Source organism: Fulmarus glacialis, unplaced genomic scaffold (assembly GCF_000690835.1).
Source record: "Fulmarus glacialis isolate BGI_N327 unplaced genomic scaffold, ASM69083v1 scaffold30950, whole genome shotgun sequence".
In the NCBI taxonomy this organism is placed as follows: Eukaryota; Metazoa; Chordata; class Aves; order Procellariiformes; family Procellariidae; genus Fulmarus; species Fulmarus glacialis.
In genome coordinates this window covers 26168-49088 of record NW_009190190.1, presented here as the reverse complement: position 1 = coordinate 49088, position 22921 = coordinate 26168, and the positions used below count along the sequence as shown (strand labels likewise).

Sequence of the window (22921 nt, the reverse complement as noted above, 5' to 3'; positions counted from 1 at the left end):
AGATAAGATCAGAATGACTCGTGGCATTATCATGATTTAAAAGAAAATACAATGTTATTATCAACCATAGCAACACTTTTTTTTTCAGGAGCCAATAGAATACAAGGTTTTGAATGATGAAATGGAACTGGAAATGGATGAACTCAACCAACATGAATGTATGGCTTCTATGACCGCTCTGATTAAACATATGCAAAGGAACCAGATCACACCCAAAGTGGAGGAGGCCAGTATTAACCAAAAAGTTGGCATTTTTTCACTAATTATACCAAGAAAAGGGAGTCGTGATTGAATCCCTTCATTTTTTATTTTCATGGCTATATTGTAATGAGACCTGTGTGGCTCAAGCTGGGGGCTTTTTGGCTAGGTAAGCCTGTTTGGTCCAAGAAGTGAGTTGATTTTTGCTCATTTCTTTTAAATTTCAGGGGACAGTTCCAGTAGATCTTCCTCTTTGGATGAAATTTCTGCATGGCAAATTAGGAAACCCATCAGTACCGCTAAATATTCGCCTCTTCATAGCAAAACTTATTGTTAATACTGAGGATGTGAGTAATTTTTTGTCATATTTTTTCTGTTAACATAACAGGTTGTATTATAGTATCAACTGTGTTAACTCTAATGGGGTAAAATATTTCATCAGCTGAGACTTTTGGGGCATTCAAATTGAGTAGTTTGCCTCAATAAAAGAGAGCGCATTCATAGCCCAAAATTCCAGATAGTGTCAGTATTTTGAATGTAATATAAATACCTTTTCTCCCAAACTCTACTTCTATAACTACAGGGTGTCCACAATATGTGTCTTCTGTAAACTCTAAGTAATTGATTCGTTGATATTGGGCAAGAGGTATGGCTGATTATGTTTGCCATCTTTGAAGGAACAAATATAATGTTTTTTTAATGGTCACAGGTGAGTCTTTTAGAAACCCTTAGAGCTAAATGGTGTTCTGGTTGCAGAAAGATATTGAGATAGCATAATGTGTCTTTGCCTGATAAGAAATGTTTTCTAACTCTCATCCCTGGGTAAAACATTCTCATCTTATTTCATACAGTGATTTTAAAGTATAATGTTTCTGTCTGAAATATTCCAAATCCAAAATACAAAAAGGCTGAATTTCAGAATTAATTCAAGAAGCTTTAACATCCGCTTAATGCTACTTTCTTAGTAAAGCTGTCTGAAATGGAAGGGTAGATGAATGGCATACTCTTTCAAATCCTTTAGGGACAAGTTTTCCACATGAAAGCCGTATAATGTGGGCCCTAATGAAATAATTAACTTTATGTGAATACTTGGTTAAAGGTTTCTAAGCAAAAGTGGGGAATGTAGTTATGGGTACTTCCTATTCCAAAGTTATTTTAAATTTTTTGTGGTTTTTGCTTCAGAGATTAAGCAAAGTGTTAAGAGGTTGATTTAGCAGTCTTACCTGTAATGATTATTGAACATCAGGTTATTGAATAGTTGGATAATTTGTACTTGATTGCTGATTCTCCTGTTTTCCATAGGTTTTCCGACCTTATGCAAAGCAGTGGCTTGGCCCATTGCTGCAGCTTGTTGTTTCTGGGAATAATGGAGGTGAAGGGATTCATTACATGGTAGTGGAAATAGTAGTTACTATCCTTTCCTGGACAAGTGTAACCACTCCCAAAGTAAGGAAATATGAAATTCATTTTTATTATTATTGTGACTATTTGGTAAGCAATGAGTGAGTTGATTATTATGCACTTATAATCATTTTCTACATTTTCTACATTTACGTTTTCTACATTCTTTTAGATATTAACTTCAAAAATAGCTTATTTACTTGCTTGCTTTCACAAAACAATATATGTCTTTGTGTTGGAGTCACTATGTTTATTTTTGCTCCTATTCATTGTAGGGGAATATTAAGGATGAGATTTTAGCTAACAGATTGCTCGAATTCTTGATGAAGAATGCCTTTCACCAAAAAAGAGCTGTGTTCAGACACAATCTGGAAATCATAAAGACAGTTATAGAGTGTTGGAAGAACTTTCTCTCCATACCTTACAGGTAAGCATTTAGACAATTGCTTTCTTTTATCAGTACTTCGAGAATATAAGAGAACATTATCAAAGGAGATGAAAAGGTAAATTCAGCTGCAATAGTAAACTTTTTGTCCCTAGAGCTGACAGTAGAATTTTAGAACTGAACTATCCAAAGGTTGTCACTTAATACGCAAAACAACAAGAAGAGAGACAGGGAAAACACTTAGAGGATTACAACAGCAACAACAAAAGCAGGAGTAATGTCTGCAAAGACTTATGTTTTATTTGAAATTTTGTGTATTATCACTGAATATTGGTGCATTCTTAGTAAGTCTTCTGCGATCTGCTGAGCTCCTGAACTTGTTGCAGAGAACTTGTGTGGGCTTACAATCTTTTTTTTTTGCAAAGACTTTTTTTTTGAAGCTAATACTTCTTTCTGAATATATGCTTTCTACTGGTTTTGGTGGGAATGTATATGCATATATACATACTTTCTGCTGGTTTTGGTGGGGTTGTATGTACATCGGTATATACACAGAGAGAGAGTGATTTATGGTGTGTATATTTTGGGTTTTTCATGTACATCACTACTTTTATGTTTTTATCCAACAGTTTCATATTTGAAAAGTTTTCTAGTGGAGATCCTGATACAAAGGACAACTCAGTGGGAATTCAGCTGCTGGGAATTGTTCTTGCTAACAATTTACCTCCCTTTGACCCAAAGTGTGAAATAGATCGTGTCAGGTGAGAAAGGCAGTCTTTTTTGAGAATTATTTTCATAAAAGCTTGACACAAAGAAAGCATGTCTAACTTGTCAGCATAAAGTATGGGAGCTGGACAGCTCGTTTATCAGAATTGTTTGTCCCATCATCCCTTTGCTATTGTCTGTCAGATGTAATGCTTTTATAGCTGCAAACTGCAGACCGCATTTATTTTGGAAAATATCTAGAAGAGTGTAAGCTTTTTTACAGTGGGCCCCAGGGTTGCAGTTTCCTGGGAATTAACAGAGTCAGGAATTGCCAAAGCAGGGATTTGAGACGCTGCAGGTGGAAATCCATGTTGTGCTGTATTCAGCTCTTTTAAAAGCAGTCACTGTTCCCCTAGGCAGCTCAGGTGAGTTTTTTGTTTCAGTTTAAAATTGGATGCTGGAGTAGTGGCTTACAGCAGGTCTGCCTTTTGTGTTAGGTATTTTCAGGCTTTGACCAGCAACATGGGCTTATTAAAGTATAAAGAAGTTTATGCAGCTGCAGCAGAAGTGTTGGGACTTGCTCTTCGATACATTGCTGAGAGAGAAAATGTAAGTGAACTGCGTTGTGTGTTTGACCATTCCTGGCTTAATTCTATGTACATCTTCTATATGACTACTCAATTCAGCTCCAAAAATGAATGAATTTAAAACTCAGTCTTTGTCTAACAGATCGAGTTAAAGGTTTAAACTATTAACTCAAGAGGAAAAGAATTTGAGAGCAGACTAAGTGCAGAGTTTTTGCCCTGCTGTTTTGGAGCTGACAATGAATGGTCTCTTTCTGAGGCTTTGTTCAGCTTTTGGCAACCAGCAGCACTGGCATGGTACATTTAAAGTTTTGGTTTGTGTGTTTTGTTTTGTTTTGTTTTTAAAGAAAAACTAAATAAAATTGCAATTTGGGAGGTTTGGGACTACCTTTTGAATATCTGTATCTGAGAATGTTTAATAACTTGTAAGTTTTGATGTAAAATTTAAAGGTATTGTATTTCATTTTGAATCCAGTTATTTTGAAGGTAGTGGATAAGGTGAATGTAAAACTGTTACTCACCAAATCCCACAGTACTAGAACTAGGGGATAGTGCTTGATGATCACAGAAATCAGTTTGAGACAGATGCTAGAAGTACTTCTTTACACAACAGTTAGTGAACTTCTGGAATTTGTTGCCAGAAGAGATTCTAGGGGTAAGCAGCATCAGCAGGTTCAAAGAGAAATTAGGTAAATTCATGTACAAAAAGAAAAAAAAAAAAAATCCATGAACAGGTTCTAAAAACAATAGACAACAAGGTACACTCTAAGAGCCCTAATCTAATGATGGCTGCCTGTTGGGTTGTGTGAGAGAAAAGGAGGACAAAATGCAGCCACACTCATGTGCTCCCCCTAAATATCATTCTGCAGCTGCTATTGGACACAAAAATACCAAGATATTGGCTAGGTGGATTAATAGTCTGACCTTGCAGGTTATTCTTACTTCTCTCCCTACTATTCTTTCTTCTTTCCCCACTTAATTGCATTCTGGTTGTTCTTTCACAGTTTGTAGAGCATATTTCATAAATTGAATTCCTGCGGTGTTCTCTTTCACAGTCTTCAAAGTTCCATTATAAGCAGTATTTTGAGTAAGTGAGCAAAGATGGTGCAAATATGTTATCCTATACAAAGCTTATTTTTTTGACATTACATGAAGGTTGCTGATTATTTTTCACCTTTTCACTAAAAATGTCAATTTTTTTACATTCGTTAATTGGAAATTTGCCATACCAAATGAGAAGCTACTTATTATTTATGTAAGCATACTAAGCAACTTGCATTTCAAAATCAAGGCGTTGGTTCCAAACCAATCCAAGGAAGCTCACAAATGTATTGTTTAAGCAGGCAATCATGTGTTTCAGCAAGGCATAGCTGTACAGCAGCCACAAAGCACCATAAATGTCAAGATGAGGCGGGTGGATCTTACCTAGCAAAATGCACTAGAATCAAACAGTACAGCAGCAGAACTATGTGTCATTAAGGTCTTATGAGTTTCATGGCTATGCTTGTCTTATTGTCTTTCTCATTTTCAGGTACTTGAAGATCCAGTTTATGATTGTGTCATAAGACAGTTAAAACATCATCAAAACACCCAACAGGATAAGTTTATTCAATGCTTGAATAAAGTTGTTAAGAATTTTCCACCTCTTGCTGACAGGTATGTCATGATTTACATGGTATGTTCATTGTAGATCTAGAGGAATAATAGAAAATAACTTGCTTTTTTTTGTGGACTTCTGGTTATGTTAAGGTTTATGAACGCAGTATTCTTTTTGATACCCAAACTTCATGGTGTGATGAAAACGTACTGTCTGGAAGTAATAATGTGCCAGGCGGAAGAAATACCTGATCTCCACTTGCAGTTAAAGAGTAAAGACTTTATCCAGATCATGAATCACAGGTGAGTGGTCGTGTGATTACAAATGTGGATGCATAGTCTAAACTTCTTGATAACATTTTCTGTGCTGGCCACAACATTTTTACGTTCAGAAGCATTTATAATTCATGTTCACTTTTTGGTCACTGCTCTCCTAATTTGAACTAATGGAATCTGGGAGTTAAGTATTAAGATGGTTAGCTGACTGTAAAAAACAAACAAAAAACCCTAAACAGCGGTAAAGTGAAACACCACTGGGATGTGCATTTCTGTAGTATGTATTAGTTTAGTTATATTCTTACTCTTAGGTTGAACTCAAAAGTATTTACCTAAAGCCCTTTATGAAAAAAAAAACAAGTATTATTGCTAAAACCTAAACTGATCTTCTAGTTCTGTGTGTAGCAGTGAAGAGAGAAGCAGTGTAACTATTCTTTTTTTTCCTCTCTTTTTAGGGATGATGAAAGGCAAAGGGTTTGTTTGGATATAGTGTACAAGATGCTGTCTAAACTAAAACCACTAGAACTTAAAGAACTTCTTCCTGGAGTGACAGGGTTCATTTCTCACCCTTCTGTAATATGTCGACAGCGCATGTATGATATTCTGATGTGGATTTATGATAATTACAGGTGTGTATTCTCTGCAGATGTTGTCTTTCAGTGGTTTGTTACAGGCAGAGTGAAATTGCTTGTAACATTGTCTTCCAACTTCATGTCCCTCGGTGCGGGATTTACCCAGTTCTCAGAAGAATATAGCCTGTGATTTGCCTAAGTAGCTCTGGCTGTTGGTGGCAATTTTATCACTTCCACTAAGGGACAAAGACTTAGACCTGAACTTTAGCCCAGAACTGGGATGTTGCATCACCACAGCATGATGGCATAAGAGGTCTTAGCTCTGATGCTCCCACTTTTTTTCTTGTTGCCAGAATTTGTAACTAGTAAGAATTGTACACTAGAAAGATTTGCTTGAAGGTAGAAAGTGTATTAAGGCACTGTGGCATGATCTGGATCACTTAAATCTGGTAGTATAAAGATGTTCTTTTCTGTTTGACCCCTTAGAGTAAGGAACAGGTATGTGTTCAGTTTGACAAGCGGGTTGCTGTTGAATCACCTAACTTAGTTGGGTTCTATTATATGCTATTTCCCAAGATAACTTCACTATTTGAATGGATAATAATTGTGAAGAAGTAGTACAGGCAATTTTTACTCCAGCGTCACTTGGGAAAAGCTAATTCTCTGCCTTTTGCTCAGTTTTAACCTTGCAAACTCAGAATTACTTCTGTTTGGCCTTTATAATAAATACCTAACATGCATTATTCAGCTTTCTGATTTTTACTTTTCTAAGTAGTGGAGAGACAAGACATTTTTGGCAATGAAGACCTCATATTATGAAAAAAATTTAGTGTTGTCATGCCAAGTTGAGATTTTTATGTTCCTCCTTTTCTCCCGCCATCCTCATCCTCTTATTTTACTACGGATTGTTTGAGAGAAGTCATTAAGAAACATTTTTCTCCTAACATCAGTGATCCAGAAAGCCAAGCAGATGGTGATTCTCAGGAAATACTCAAACTGGCAAAAGAAATCCTGCTTCAAGGACTGATTGATGAGAATGCCGAACTGCAGTGAGTAAACAGTGTTGTGATGACTGACTGCTGTAACGAATCCCTAAATTGCTCTGTTTATCACAGAAGAGTTGATCCTTAGAGGTTTTTTAGGTGTTTTAATATCAAAGAGTAACAGTGAGATAACATTATTTCCTTTTCTTCCGATAAGTTAATTTACAAAATTGTGTCCCATAGCGTTACACCAAATTTGAACAAACTTCCGAGCCATGGAGAAGTTGTTTCAGTATGTTAGACCTAATTCTGCGTTAATGTTCTGGAGTTTTTTAACAAGAAGACAGCCTTCTCTACACACAGACACACAAAAATAGATTCAATGTTGGAGGATGTTGGATTTTTTAAATTTTTTGGTGAAGCAGAAGATAGAATAGGAGATCTCTGTGCTTATCTACCCCTAGCAATTCTCAAGAGGAAAACAACTTAATGGAAATAATTTTTTCAGAGTAAACCTTTAATATCAGTCGAATCGTATAGAGTATGGTAGATGAATGAGGAATTTGGTATAATTCAATGGAAGATCCATGGCATGAAAAGGTTAATTGAAGGTGTTATAATCTTATTGTGTTTTTTTTAAATTTACTTTTTTGATAGTGTTGTGTTTTCTGTTTGCAGATAACCAAGAATAACTTTATTCCTTGCTTTTACAGATTAATTGTTAGGAATTTTTGGAGTGACGAGACAAGGTTACCTGCAAATATTCTCGATCGCATGCTGGCATTGTTAAATTCTTTATATTCGCCCAAGATTGAAACACAGTACTTGAGTCTAATCACAAATTTTCTGCTTGAAATGACTAGCAAGAGCCCGGATTATTCCAGAAAAATATTTGAGCATCCACTGTCTGAATGCAAATTTCAGGTGAATTGTAATGTGTTACCCTGTGTGCAACCATGTGACAAATTCCATTCCTTAATGTAGTTACCACTTGGACAAGAATGGCATAGTTAAGGAGATTTTTCAAAGTGTGTTTTGTATGCCATAATTAACAGCTGCAACAGTCATGGGTTATGCACAGTATCAGAAGTTTGATGATTTTGTGGGGGCAGTAATTTTGCTTCCGTTTCAAAAAAGAAAGATTTAATTAAAATAATTATATATGCCAAGTATAGCTGATGGGTAGAGTAATGAAATACTTAAAGAGGGTAGTGAAGAGAAGCACCATAATGTGCAGAAAAATTGTGAAGAAACAGGAATGCTAGTACAAGAGCTGTAAATCAGTCCTCAGCTGACCAGTCCAAATTAGTGAGCTTTTTTGCTGAACTATGCAGAACTTTTATCTGTTCGGTTTTTTTATAGTCAAGTTCTGCCACTGTACCTGGGATGATGTTTTAAATTCTGTACTTTAATTTCTGCTATCCTGTCTTAAGGAAGGCAAAAAGCCTCCATTCTTATTATTCTTATTAGAATTTTTTCGTGTTCCTAGGACTTTGTAATTGATTCCAGCTGGCGTTATCAAAGTACCATGCTCACACCTATGTTTGTGGAGACTCAAACTTCGCAGAGTATCCACAGGAATTTATCACAAGAAAGATCCCCTTCTGCTTCTGGGTCAGTCGGTGGTCGAGTGAGGGCTACCCAACAGCAATATGAATTTACACCTACACAGCATGTCAGTAAGTCCAGACCAGTGTCTTCTGAAATTTTCTTGTTAGCTATAGGAATATCATTCTTTTCATTCCTGTTGCTTATGAATTTTTAATGTAAAAGTGTAAATGCATTTAACATTTTGTTTTCAAGGCCTTTTTTTTTTAATGAGAAAAACCATTCATTCACATTTTTATTAGTCTCATATATATTTTATGTCCTGCCTAATGTGAAAGAAGTTTGTTTCTTACCTAACAGCTTGAAATCTGTTCTGCCCATAAACACTGGGAATTATATTTTTGGGGGAGGAAAATGACCTGCTTCATAGATGTTTTCACCTGGTTTATATTGGGATGTGTTACAGCTTTTTTACTTTCTTTTTTTTTACAGGTGGTAGAAGTTCTTTTAATTGGCTAACTGGAAGCAGCATTGACACATTAGCAGAGTATACAGTTCCTTCATCTTCTGAATCCTTGTCTTCATCCATGCTGTTAGTTAACAAACGGAATGAAAAATTTAAACAAGCAACCTTTAAACCAGTGGGGCCGGATTTTGGGAAGAAAAGGTTGGGTTTGCCTGGAGATGAGGTGGACAGCAAAATTAAAGGTCTGTAAGGCTTATGATGTGATTTCTGTATAAATACTACATTTTTATAGACCATCTTTGTCATTTATTTGGCTGGCAGTCCATTATCTTTGACACATTCTAATTGACGTTCAACTTGAGAGATTTTGTTTCCAGGAACATGTGGGAATACATAACGTGTGGCAAAAAGCTAGAATTGTGCTAGGAATTGCAAAACTATATGTTGCTAGACAAAAGAACTGACTGGATAAGAAAGTGGTGTGGTCTTTGTATTCCTACCTTTCCCTAAGATGATTGTAGCATGAATGTCAGACAGGTCTGTCCCTTCAGTTTTAAATTTAACTGCTTATGTCTCTAAAGAAGAAATCTCTTTAAACGTATTTTTTCCAAACCATTTCAGCTGTGCTGACACGATCTGCAACAGATTGCAATCTGGCATTAGAACTACCTGATATTTTCTGAGAATGCTCCTTCATCCACCCAGTCGATAGCTGAAAAATATCAGTACTGTTCTGGAATGGCTTAGGCTCCTTCTCCCCATTTCCTTCCCATTTCACCCTTGCCTACCTGGCCATTAAAATTTTGACTGGAAGGGTGAGAGTAGGAGTTCAGGCAGAGGGCTATAAAGATTGACCATTTCAATAGCTGAGAGGTGTTTCAGGGCAGTTTTGAATGGACCATGCTGAACTTCAGAAAAGTCTACCTTCCAGTTAGTCTCTGGTCTTCTACCAGGAAAATACCAGTTATAGTAGTATGGTTTTGTTTGCTCACTCTTCTTTCCTAGGAAATGGACTGAAGTGAACAGTCTGTAAAGTGGCCTTTCTCCATGACTGTCCTGAGCAGAGTTGATCCAGTGACAGTTCTGTAACAGTAACTTTAAAAATATAGTACTATATTATTATTACCCAATCTTTGAATATATTTAGCATTCTGTTATGTATGGAGCTATATACTTTATGGAATATGGTGCAAATGCCATACTTGCCTTTGAGAGCTTAAAATAAATCTGTCATATGGAGCAAATTTTTTCATTAATTTTAGTGCCTTTCCCAGTACAATAGTTTGACCCTTATACCTCATCCATGTGCTTAAAGTTTTTATATAAATGCTTATTACCTCTTCTCCTAAGAACAACTGAATTTGTTTTAATCTGCTATCTTGTTGAAAGGCCTTGCATTGAGTTGTTGGATATGAAACTTAGGAGACTAGCTGGTAAGCTAGTAAATACAAAGATGATGTTTGTTATAAATTATATGATGATCTTGCCTTAAATTTAAAGTTTGTTTGAGAAAGGAAAAGCTGTGGACATGATCGCGTGTTCCCTAGGTATAGAAGAACGAGCAGAAATTCTAAGACTGCGGAGGCGTTTCTTGAAGGACCAAGAGAAACTCAGCCTGATTTATGCTAGAAAAAGTGTGGCTGAGCAGAAAAGAGAAAAGGTTTGTCAATCCAGATAAGTTTAAAACCTTACATCCCAATGCCATTTGCAGTCTTGTGAAGAAAGGGTAGGTGTAAGATACTGGTTGCTACTTTAAGAGCTTTAGAAGGTTTTGTTTAGAAATCATGCTATTTATGTGCTTAAAGCTAAATGATGTTACTTAACATGAGTGAGAAAAGAGCTGGATGATAACACTTCCAGTCTACCACTTAGTGTGTATGAAGTGATTTTATGTGATGGAGTCCCTAACAGCTATGGGAAGCTCTTTACAGTTGTCATCCTGGAAACTAGGAGTCTTGAAGCTACAGTACTCTGCAGAAATAGTTGGAGAACATTATCCGGTGTCTGAAGGTGAACTCAGAGATGTGATACAGCTGATGGGCTAACCAGAACTGTTCCGTACTTTTAACCTGAAGGAATGTCAGTAATAATCATTTGCTGAGTGTTTATCAAGGCCAGAAACTTAGTCCTATGTGGGTTTCCTGGTTATGTTATGTACTTACAATAAGTTTAAGTATTTTTAAGCTCTATAACAGTTTTTCAGAAGGTTCATGTTACTAAAAATAACATACATTATCATCCAAAAATGATAGCAGTTAGACCAAGAGCAAAGGAACCCAGGATTGAGAGCTACCAGTTTGAGACACTCTTACAATTCTTCGCAGCTGCAGACAACTGTGTAAACAGAATTTATGTCTGGAAGAACCACACAAATACCTATTTTAGCCAATTTATATTTACTTGCAGGCTAAAGCTACTATTTCCTCCCACCCTGCAAGAGAGAACCTGTAAATGTGTTCTTTATGACAGTCCAAAATACAACCAACAAAAAACCCTGTGATATTCCACAATAAAAGACCAGAGGAGACTGTGAATGCTGTCAGGACCCCTTAAACTTTTCAAGAGATTTGTCGCACATAAACACACATGGAACTCAGTGGCTTGCGTTAATACCATACCTGATGGGCAAAACAGGAAAAAGCAGGTCCTGAGCAAGAAAGTATTTGGAAATAGCTTTAGCAAAGTCCTAATTTCTCCCAGCATTTTTCCCTTGAAAATTTTTTGAAAACCATCCCTTTGAAGTTATGTAGAAGAAAAATGGGCTCAAACAGCAAGACTATGAAGGATTTACAGAAGAGAAAAGAATCTGTAAGCTTTCTTCTGTTTCCCTCTTCCATTCTACCAATATGTATATCCACCCATTGTCTGCTGGTTGAACTGGTGATGGCAGTAGTTAAAAATAAAATCCCAGCCTCTAAACTTACTGCTGATTTCCTTATAGCATATCAGTGCTATGAAAAGGAAGAAAGGCAGAGGAAGAGATATCTTTTGTCTATATCTGGTAGTAGCTCTTTTTCAATTTAAATGTATTCCTTCAAGCCTCAGCAAAAGGCGGGGCAGCTATTTAACAGCTGCAGTTTACAACAGTTTTATTATGGTTTGGTTTAACTTTTACTAGGAATCAGTTCTACCAGGTTCATCGTTCTTCCTTCCCCTCCCCATCCCACTGTGTGAAATAAAACACGCTAGCTTTAGCAACCTCATTTTACTTTGCACCTGGGCCAGGCTGAAAACCATCATATAATGATGGACTACTGTGGCTCAGCCGGTAGGCAGTAACTTATTAAACCATAGCAGCTCACTAGCTGTCGGTCATAATGATTAAAAGTGACTTAAATACCACCTGTATGGAAGCAGGAACTACAAGGCATTAATATTAAAAGTTAATGGCTGAAGTAAGTCTATGAATAAGACTTTGGAGTTTTTAAATTTACTAAGATAATTTTGGGTTTAACCATATTACAGCTTTATAGAAAATGTATTTGTTTAATAAGCATGGTAAAAGTTCCTAAAACACTTCAGAAATGCTCTTGCTTCTTTTGTCTTATCAAGATACAGCTCTTTCTAAGTAATATGATTATTATTTTTTTAACATGAGCAATGCATTTCAGGAGATGAAATCTGAGCTGAAGATGAAGTATGATGCCCAGGTTACTTTGTACAGAAGTTACCGAATAGGAGATCTTCCTGACATCCAAATTGAATACTGCAGTCTCATTGCCCCTCTGCAGGGCCTTGCCCAGGTCTGTCTGCTTTTCAAAGGTCATTTGTAAAGTTTTTTGTTTGGAAAATGATGTGTAGTTGGGCAACTGCTTTCAAATTTGATTTGTTGTTTTGTAGTCAACCACGGTGACATGCATTTAAAGAGTCTGTTTTGAGGGAGTGTTTCTCCTACCCCTGGGCTGGTGCAGTGATGAGAGAAGACGCCTTGTAGCTTGCCTCACCTGAGCAGTTGAGTTGAACACTGAGGACCTGAGACATCAACTGTTGTCCGTTGCCTCTGGGTTCCTCTGCTTGAGAAACAGATGGTGGTGATCTTTACAGACATCATTGCAAAGGACATTTCACTGTACAGCAACAAAGCAGCCATTTTTATTCTTTTGTATGGCTATAGTGGAGTTGTGAAAATACAAATGAAATCACTGTGTCTAAGACTGGACTCAGACTACTCAGTAAAGCTGACCCAATATTCCTTTTCCTGCCTGAGAGCGGTAGAAACTGTAGGCTTAACCTATCCCATTTTGCACTGTTTGGGAAGTCACAGAGTTCCCGATTACCTTTGTATTTAATTTCTTTTGACGGTCCCTTATCTTTGTGTAAAGGGAGGAAGTAGCACAATCATGAGTTATCTCGGTAGATCAAGAGTTAGACCAAACTCCAATCCTGTGATAGACCAGTTTGCATAAGATTGTTACACATACAAATGTGTTTCTGGGTTGAAAAAATGCCTTTAAATCTCAGATGGAACTGTCTGTCTGTAGAGACAGTCTGTCTCTCTGTGTTGGCTCCCTCAATGTTAGGTCTGGGTCTCCTCACACATTGATGTCTTCTGTTTTTTCCTGAAACTCTCTTCACTGGCAATGGTGTCCTTAAGATGATATTGGGTGTCTGGTTCCTATAGTGGGAATTGTGAATATGTGAAAATTGTAAATTCCATCCTCTCCACCAGCACTCTGGCCTGAAACCTACATTGCCTTGGAGTTTCTTTATGTAGAAGAATTAAGATGGGATTTGAATGGGTAGTACAGTAATTCCCAGCATAGGTGTGATGCATGCCAGACTAATTATTCCACCCCCAAAGAGTGTTCACATAGGGATTAGGTACAGGGCGGGTCGTATCTCTTAATTTTATTTATTAGTTTATTGTGTCACAGCAAAATTCAGTGGCCTTATGCTTTTGTTGTAATTTACAGAAAGATCCAACATTTGCCAAGCAGCTTTTCAGCAGTTTGTTTGGTGGAATTTTTCATGAGGTAAAAAAATCTAAAACGCCGTCTGAGAAAATAGCCATCATCCAGAAGCTGCTGAACAACTTCAATAATTTCCTGAGTATGAGCCTGTCTTACTTCCCGCCATTCATTGCGTGCATCCAGGTAAATCCTGTTGTATGGCATGAAAGTAACTGAATATAATGTCTTTGTCTGAATGTGTGATAAACCCAGTGATAGTGAAGGTTAAATACTGTTACTGAAATTTAGGCAGAGATGGAAAGAGAACTGTTAACCAAATGGATATTTCAAGTTACTCTTGTTAAGGTGAACAAGGTAATTCATGCCTCTGAACTGATTTTTCAAGGTTTCTACAATTTCTGAGCTGTAGAGTTTGAGTCACCTTTTAATGTTTTAATTGCATCAGTTACAAGAAGAGACTTGATTTTAAATGAAAGCCACAAGAACAATTGAAAGGGTTACGTGGGTGTCGTGTGCTTATCTTCCTGTTTCTGGGAAGTGCTTACTGAGGAATACTTTGATGTCTTGAGGATATCAGTAGCTGTCAGACTGCTTGTTGTTAGCCTCTCTTATTTATTTTTTCAAATTAGTCCCCTGAAGTAGTTGTCTGGGGATTTTCAGTAATGAGGGAAGGACTCAATTCCACTGAAGGATGAGTGAGTGCACCACAGCCATTTCACTGGAAAGGAAACACAAGCCTTTCTGCTGTGACAATGTACTGACCTGGAATAGATTGTGAACTTCATCTTTTACCCCAATTTTCAGGGAGATAAAAAAAACTTGTCTGAACACCTGTCACATATTCATTGTCACTGTATTTAATGTTTCTTGTCAACTGTGTTGATCTTAATGTTGCATCTGATTTGTAGCTCTCAAAAGAATCTTTTTTTGAGTGGCAGGTAATGGCTTCTTCTTTCTGTTATGGAAATTCAAATACTCTGTGACAGCAGATGTCATTCGTAATACAGGATGAATGCCTAGTTTGGAGTAGCTTTTTAAACAGTGACAAACTTTGCTTCTTAGTACTGTATTTACACATCTGAAAAAATGTAATTTCTTGTTTACTTTTTTCTGTGCAGCTGCATAAAAGGTCAAATGCTATGGGGATTTTTCTGGACTGTCTTGGTATTTTTCGAGCCAGCATCTCACAATAGCTATCTGTTAATATTCCCTCTTGACACTGCATTTGTTGGTTCTCTGTCTTGATATTATTATTTGTGTTGAATTACGCTGTCTGTTAGACCCTATTAATAACACTGTTGCGTTAGGCTACTTTTTTTCTGATTAGACGTAAAATGAAGACTCAAAAAACAGATAAGTTAAAATTAGTCAAAAATACGGACTTTGTAAGAGGGGTAAGACCATATCATTGCCATCCCCGTTCAATAACAAAAGGACAGCAGCATGAAGGCAAGCCTCAGCCTGTGTATTTGAGCATCCTGCATAACAGCGAGAGGAAGTCTTTTCCCCAACAGGGAACAGAGTTCATACTGATCAGGAGAGAGAGCTGGGAGAGGGAGAGCACACAGTGCCAAGGCTGCCATTTGGCTCAGAAAGGCTGTCCTAATGGCTTGGCCATTTGGAAATACAGCTTCTGTTTCCTATATACCAACAGTATAATAAATACTGACTTGTTTCAGAAAGGCTTCCTACTTCACTGCCGTTTCCTTCTGGTTGTTTGACTTTTTAGTCTTCCACAGGTTCAAGTCCCATGAGGAGAGTAACTTGGTGATAAAAAGAGCTGTTTTCCTCTACAGGTATAATCTTAAAATTGACTATGAGGGTCTGGGATTGACTTTCAGGACAGATTAAAAACCAGCTGAAATACTAAGAAAGAAGTTAACCCCATAACAAAAGTTTACATAGACTCCATAGAGATACCTGGCCTCTGAAGAACATATAATTGCCTTATAAATATTTTAGCTTTCAGGCCAACTTGGGTGCCATTCATCCTAATCTTTGAACATGTGGTGCAAGTAAAGACAGAACGCATTGCATATGGAGCAAGGAACATTTGCTCTGCTTTCAGAAGATAAGTGATCAAATAGTCACCAAATTGCACTAAATAGAAAGATACCTCCTTTGATGTGGGACGATGTCTGTAAATTGTAAGTTTGGGAGGGTATTCGTTCTCTGGATGTACTGTTATATTTGCACAGTTCTTATACTTTTTCCTACGCATCCCTGAGAAAGGGTCTTACCTTAGCAAAGCTATTCTTAAGTTTTTAGATGGTGCAGTTGGCACTGCATCCCTGACATAACCCCTAAAAGTTGGCAGTCAAGGAATGTGTGCCCGTACATAAGAGTATCTGCGGCACATGTGCAACTTTGATTAATAGAAACTGCTAGTTGAAGTTGCCTGAATAGCAGGTGAAGCATATGCTAACCCCTCATTGGGATCCACCTGGTCTGTAACTCAGGAAGCTACAAGAAGCTGTTCTTTTTCTCTTTTTTACTGAGTACAAATTTATTGGTGTGAGAGTCTTAACTATACAAATTGTGTAATGAGTTTGCTTATGCCAGATGCCTATTCTGCAGTTTTTGTGGTGCTTGCCGCTGATCAAACAAATGTAGCTTGGTTGTTCTCACAGTCTCCTGTTACAGTTTCCAAATAGTGATTTTTTTTTTTTTTTTTTTTTTCCACTTTGTATTCTTGAACATACTGTATTGCGTGAATCAAACATTAATTTATGTCCTAAAACTCGGTGGCGTTTCTTGTAATGAAAGTTATATTACCACTCTTCCATGCTGTAGATTTTTTTTTTCTTCCTGTTTGGTTAAGATATTATTGCAACTTACTTTTAGGTTCTTAAGTGAAAAAAAAACCCTGGCTTTAATAAACTCTTCTGGTACTTTCTCGATATATTTACCTGTATTTGGGATAATGATTTAAATATTTAAAAAACCCTTCAGGTAAACAAGAATGTTTATTCCTGAAATAGAGGTTATTCTGTAGTTGGACTGATGTTGAATAGGATAAAGATCTGCTAGAAATATTGTCACATCTTTAAATCAGGCAGGACTAGATGAGTACAGTACTAAATGAGTCTAATGGGAAGCTGTGGTATGCTAAAACTGGGTTAAGTGTGTGGGTAGAAAGCCTCCAGCTCAGAGAAGGCATCGTGGCTAATTGTGCCTTTGGCTTATGTCAACAGGTAAAGTGAAACGCAGCTCTTGTGTAGCGGGCACCATGCTGCCGACAAAGAGAAGGAAAGACTGAGGCTGTGAATGTCTCCATCTACCTCTCCCCCACTTCCCGTGTGTTTCTGTCGAGAGAGTTGTCCTGTGCCCTGGAGACAGGCAAAGTAGAGGGGTTATTCTCTAGTGTTTTCTGTCCAAAGAGCAACAGCACAGAAGGGAAAGATTCCAGTTTTCCCAGAGGTGGGAACTTGTGGAGATTTAACGGCTTATTTCCACAGCTTGCAGTGTTAGGAAAGGGATACCAAATTAGGTGATCTGTAAAAGGTAACTGTCAGTATAGTTTTAGACCATGCAGACACCTGTTGTTTTGTTTTATTTTATAGGAAATGAGTTACCATCACAGAGAGCTACTAGAACTGGATTCAGCTAATGTGAGCACGAGCTGCCTTGCAAGTTTACAGCAGCCAGTGGGCATCCTTCTTCTGGAGCACGCCCTGATGGCTCTGTCCCCTGTGGAGGAACCCCCGTCCAAGCGGATGCGTGGGAGGACAGAGCTTCCCCCAGATGTGATCAGATGGATTGAACTTGCTAAGTAAATTCTTGTTTGAGACAATTTACTCCCATTTAGGTTTGCCTTGTGAAAAACTCTGCCTTTATGGCTTATGGGATTTGTTTTTTAGTTTTTCCCTCTTTTAGAATTAGATATGCTTTTAATTTCTTGTCAGTTAATTACTATCTTTCAGTTAGAGCAGTTAGACTTAACAGCTGTGCACCCTGATGATGCTATCAGAATGCTGAAAAACATCTTTTTCATAGCTTTTCAAGTGCAGGAGTTTCCACGGTTCAGGTATTACCCTACAAGATGAAGTTTATCTAGTTAAATGTGTGTTTATGATCTTATATAAGAACTATCAATTTTTTTTTTTTACTATTACAAGCCAGTAGTATTCCTGCTTACTGAATTATTATTTTTTAAGTAGCTTATGTTTGCATTGATATACCTCTGTTCAACTAATCAAAAGATTCCCCTTTTCAATTTTACTAGGCTCTACCGATCTCTTGGGGATTATGATGTCCTTCGTGGCATTTTCAGTGGTAAGATTGGGACTAAGAAAATTACACAGAAAGCGTTGTTGGCAGAAGCAAGGAGTGATTATGCTGAAGCTGCTAAATATTATGATGAGGTAAAATGACAAGAAGATTTTTTTTGTTTCATAAATTTCTCATGACTTAAAACTAATAAGCCAAAATTAAACATTCTGAGAAGCAGCATATTGTTTAAAATGTCCTTGTGTTTTGTTTGATTGGTGGTTCAGTCTGTAAAGACATGGGAACAGATGAGCAGTCACAACAGAGCAGTAAGCGTGGTACTTCTTACTGTTTGTTACAAAGCTTCACATGTGCAATTACCCAGGCAGACAAGTAAAACACCATCGGCGCACTACCACCCCAAGAGAGCATGTGTTCATGGCAAAGAAAATCCGAGTTATAGTGGGTAAAAATGAAGAAGAATCTCTTTAACCTTCTTTTAAAGTCTTTGCTCTTTAAAAATGCAGGTTTATTAAAGATGGCTACCTGAAATGCATTTATATATAGCTACTGACAAGCTTGAATATTCTGCATTTAATGTTGCTGTTACATTCTGGTAGATGGATAGATATTTTTATGAGACAATGGATTATTGTTAAGTTCCTGGTGACTTAGAATAGAAACTAGTGTCAGATTCCAGCTGAGAACCTTCCTCACCCTCAAATTCGTTCCCTAGGCACTCTCTAAAGAAGACTGGCAAGATGGAGAGCCAACAGAAGCGGAGAAGGACTTCTGGGAACTTGCGTCTCTGGAATGCTATGACCACCTCACAGAGTGGAAGTCTCTGGAGTATTGTGCTACTGTTAATATCGATAGTGGAAAACCTCCAGACCTAAGCAAAACGTGGAATGATCCATTTTTTCAGGTTTTTAGAAATCACTTTGTTGATACTGCACTGCTTTTATCTCTGCAAGGATGTCCTACAATAATGTGATTGTGGGTGAAAATCAATTGCATTATTTGGGTTACTTTTATTATGGAAATTAGCAGAGAGTTTGATATATAAAATAATTGAAGCAATTACTCCTGCTGGTTTTACAATGTTTAATTTTTACCTTAAGTCTATGGCTGATCATATAGGACCAGCTTTATCATAATCTTCTTCTTGCAGTGTTTTAATTGCTTTTATTGCTTTTATTTGTTTCATGTTTCAAGAGTTACCAAACTGGTTTTGAAACTGGTAGAATTTGCTAACAACTTCTTGAGCCTATCAGAAAATGCTGCTGTGATTTGTTAGCAAATTGGAATTTGTCTAAAGGGAAAACATTTAAGAAAACGGTTCAAAATATATTTATATTTATTTGATCTGCCACTGATAACAAAAAATTGATCATCTAATATTCCATTCCTAGAGATAAAGAGTATATTTTCACCTTGTAGGAGACATATCTGCCCTATATAATACGCAGTAAGTTGAAGTTACTGCTCAGTGGGGAAAATGACCAGACTTTGCTAACTTTTATTGATGAGGCAATGAAGACAGAACAGAAGAAAGCCATTATAGAAATGCATTACAGCCAAGAGCTTAGTCTCCTTTACATCCTGCAAGATGATTTCGACAGAGCTAAATATTACATTAGCAATGGCATGGAGATCTTCATGCAGGTAACAATCTCTGCTATCTCTCATATGATTTTTCTATATAAACTCATGGAACAATGAAACTGTTGTTGCTATTACTGCTGCTAGATTATACTCTCGAGAGAAACACTTGCCCAAATACAATGAAATCTAAGTGCTTTCCAATCACATGACAAAACTTCCTTTGAATTCACTGCTTGCAATGATGAGAGTTGAGCCAGCCAGTGGAGTGCGTCCTCCCATTTTAATTTGTTTTATTTTACTGATTGCATCTATTAGAAATTTGTCAGAGTAATTCTTTGTGCAGATTAATAGCAGTTTTATTTCATTCATCTATTCAGAAGCCTCCTGTCCCCAGAACAAACTTGAAAAGAGAGTATTACGTTGAGAGGTTACAAGTTCCATCCATTACCAAGTTTCGATTAGACTGTAGGACTATCCTAAAACCTAGGATAGGAATTGCAGTTACAATATGCCTCTATACTTGTCCAAAACAGAGTTGCTCTCAGATTACAGGTCATTAAATTACTTGTAAAAGGTTGGGTTGTAGAGCATAATATATAGCAGCATCAGATAAATGGTTTGTAGAGCACTGAATAGAACCATGTTGTAAATTCTGTGTACGAAATCTTCCATTCTCTCCCTTTCTTTTCAGAGCTATTCCAGCATCGATACTTTGTTATATCAAAGTCGAATGACCAAACTGCAATCTGTACAAGCTTTGACAGAAATACAGGATTTCATCAATTTTATGACCAAGAGAAGTAAAGATTTTTTTTTTTTTCTTAAGTGATTTTTCTTTCGTTGTGTTAAATAATCATGGTTTCCTGAACTTTGAATTTCTGTTTCCACACTTAGAGGACTAAACTCCTGTTTGAAGGAGCATAGGTCTGGAATTACTTCTTACTGTCTTCTTGAGAGTAAGAACTATTGCAGTTCTGTAAGATAGGCTTGAAGATAATTCTGTGTTCTACTGCAAAGTTTTATTAGCCTAGCTATTGTGATAAGAGTTAAGTATCTTTTTTAAAAGTGTAAGTAATGGTTTTAAACTAAGATTTTTGTTGGGGTCACTTTTGGTAGCAAATAGTGGTTACCAGAGATAAAAGATGGATGTGGTGTATAATTTATAGCTACTGAGGCAGGCATGAAATACAAATTTATGTGCATAAAGTGAATTATGTATTAGATTTAGTTAACAGTTTCACTATATTCCAGCATATTCCAGGTACTGAAAGGTACCTACCCAGTGATGATTCCCAGTGACAGTTGACACTGATGTCCTTATTGAATCTCCTGTGCTTCAGCAGTAAACAAAAGCAATATGATCACCAAGTAGTGCATTTCATGCAAGAATGCATTAATGCATTGCCCAGAAATGCAAGTGGGTTATTTTATTGCAGTTTTGTGGTTTGAATGTTAGACTATGTTTGGTTTAGGCCTTTTTCACGCTGTTTGGATTTAGATGCATTTAAAGTATTCTTAATTGATTTCTAGGTAACTTAGCTTCACAGGCTTCCCTTAAGAGACTTCTCAGAATTTGGACAAGCAGATATCCAGATGCTAAAATGGATCCTATGAACATCTGGGATGATATCATTACAAATCGGTAAAATTACATTCTTGGATTAGCTTTAATTCTGTCTGTCTGCCTGTTGAGTTCTGAGAGGTGCTCTTTCTGATGCTGCTTATTTTCATATGGGGGGGTTGTTGATCCAGTGTACGACTTGCTTTTTTTAACCGTTGTATTAGCTTTATCAGTATAACTGGTTTTTGTGTGACTAACTTCTAATGAGAAGCAAAAGGAGGTTGGGAAATGAACAGGAATAAACCGCATTTTGATACAGAAACATAAGTTAATTTAGGCATTTTCTTTCATCAGTGACTACATGCACTGTACAAGCTAGCCCACTTCAGCAGCCTTTAAACACATCCACTTGTAATTGAGTACATCAGCCGCATTTAGCTCAATGAAACACCACCCAAAAGGCCAGTGCATTATGAATAAAAATACTTACCTACCTTGTAGGCAGTTCCAAAGTTAGGGAGTGTACAAAATAAGCCCAGCCCTGTCACTATCAATGCTTCACGTGTTTATAGGAAAGTTAATGACCAATGCTGTAATTAGAGACTTCTGCTGTGTGACTGTTGCTAGAAAGAGCAAAGGCTCCCTGGAGACTCCTTTGGATTACCTCCAAAGAAGCTGGAGTGCTTTTTTGAATTTGAAAGTTTTCTGTCCTCCCCATGATATCTATCTTCATCCCAATCCACTCTTTGCATGCAAATCTAGATTTGTTCTCCTTTCCTGGGGGACAACTTCTTCAACAGCCTCTGCTGATACTCACTGTGGTCTGTAATTCATTTTATTATCTCTGGGTGTCAGGAAAGCATGGCTACAGAAGAGCTTATTGCAATTAAATATTAGGCAGAATACGTGGTATGGCTCACTCCTTTACAAAGTCTCAAAACGTTTATGACTTAAAGGGTTGTCAGTGTCTTGAACATTTTTATGTGCTTTTAAAAAACCTTTATCTCATCTTAAATCAGTGACAAAAGATGTGCCTTTATTCAGCACCAAGCCCTACTCCAGATTGCAGTGCTTTCCCCTGAATTGAGTAACAGTCTATGTAACGAGAGATGCTATTAAATTAAATAGGACTAGTTGTAGAATGAAAAGGATTTAGCATTGATTAATGGCAATTCCCTTTCAAATGTTGAGTATGATCACTGGTCTTTTCTGCCACACAAATGTCAATATTTACATGTGTTGGTGTCATATATATTTGAATTGCAGGTTGACATAAAATACAGCCTGGCACTTACATGATATAAACAAGACTCCTGTTTGTTTGCACTTCTGTCAAGTTGGAATGCAAGTTATGTCTTGGTGAACTTCGAGGTTGTAGCTATGATTTTAAAGGAACAAAGTAACAAAAAATCCTACTCTATTATGGACATTTTCTAATACTTAATCTTGTTGATTCAAGATCCTAGAAGGCTCTCTCTCAACCTGTCCCTGGTTGTGACTTTCCAGATTCTGAGGACTATGTTTAGCCCTTGCTAAAGGTGATCGCTATAGCTTGCCATTTTTTCTTAGCTTTGTTTACTGTCAGGCAGATCAACACTTATGAATGTTCATTCCCTTGCATGCATAGTGGAGTGATTTGTACTCCTGTTGTCATTGTGCAGGTGTTTCTTTCTTGACAAACTGCAGGAGAAACTTCTCTGTGATCAGGCCAATGATAGCATGGAGGTGGATGAAGAATATGGTGCTGGTGACCAAATGGAAGTGGATCAACAGGATGAAGACATTTACTCAATGATTAAAAGCTGCAAATTTAATATGAAAATGAAGATGATAGAAAGTGCCAGGAAACAGGTGACTGTACTGTCTGATAGCTTCCAGTTTTGTGAGAAAACATATAGAAACTACAACTGGAAAAGCCTCGT

General features: G+C 37.1%; 1 protein-coding gene across 1 annotated transcript in view; it reads left to right on the top strand.

Moving 5' to 3' along the window:
• Positions 1-22921, top strand: part of PRKDC (protein kinase, DNA-activated, catalytic polypeptide) — a gene marked incomplete at its 5' end in the record, with an annotated part of 83442 nt that overhangs the window by 41511 nt on the left and 19010 nt on the right. The window contains 23 exons of the mRNA XM_009584843.1: positions 89-226; positions 426-545; positions 1501-1644; positions 1875-2026; positions 2614-2745; positions 3187-3298; positions 4805-4929; positions 5023-5172; positions 5601-5774; positions 6668-6766; positions 7414-7624; positions 8190-8379; positions 8741-8956; positions 10262-10374; positions 12326-12457; positions 13628-13807; positions 17188-17396; positions 17850-17988; positions 18570-18758; positions 19274-19498; positions 20130-20238; positions 20969-21080; positions 22661-22850. Of these exons, the coding sequence (XP_009583138.1) occupies positions 89-226; positions 426-545; positions 1501-1644; positions 1875-2026; positions 2614-2745; positions 3187-3298; positions 4805-4929; positions 5023-5172; positions 5601-5774; positions 6668-6766; positions 7414-7624; positions 8190-8379; positions 8741-8956; positions 10262-10374; positions 12326-12457; positions 13628-13807; positions 17188-17396; positions 17850-17988; positions 18570-18758; positions 19274-19498; positions 20130-20238; positions 20969-21080; positions 22661-22850 (3561 nt within the window). The remainder of the gene's footprint in view (positions 1-88; positions 227-425; positions 546-1500; positions 1645-1874; positions 2027-2613; positions 2746-3186; positions 3299-4804; positions 4930-5022; positions 5173-5600; positions 5775-6667; positions 6767-7413; positions 7625-8189; positions 8380-8740; positions 8957-10261; positions 10375-12325; positions 12458-13627; positions 13808-17187; positions 17397-17849; positions 17989-18569; positions 18759-19273; positions 19499-20129; positions 20239-20968; positions 21081-22660; positions 22851-22921) is intronic.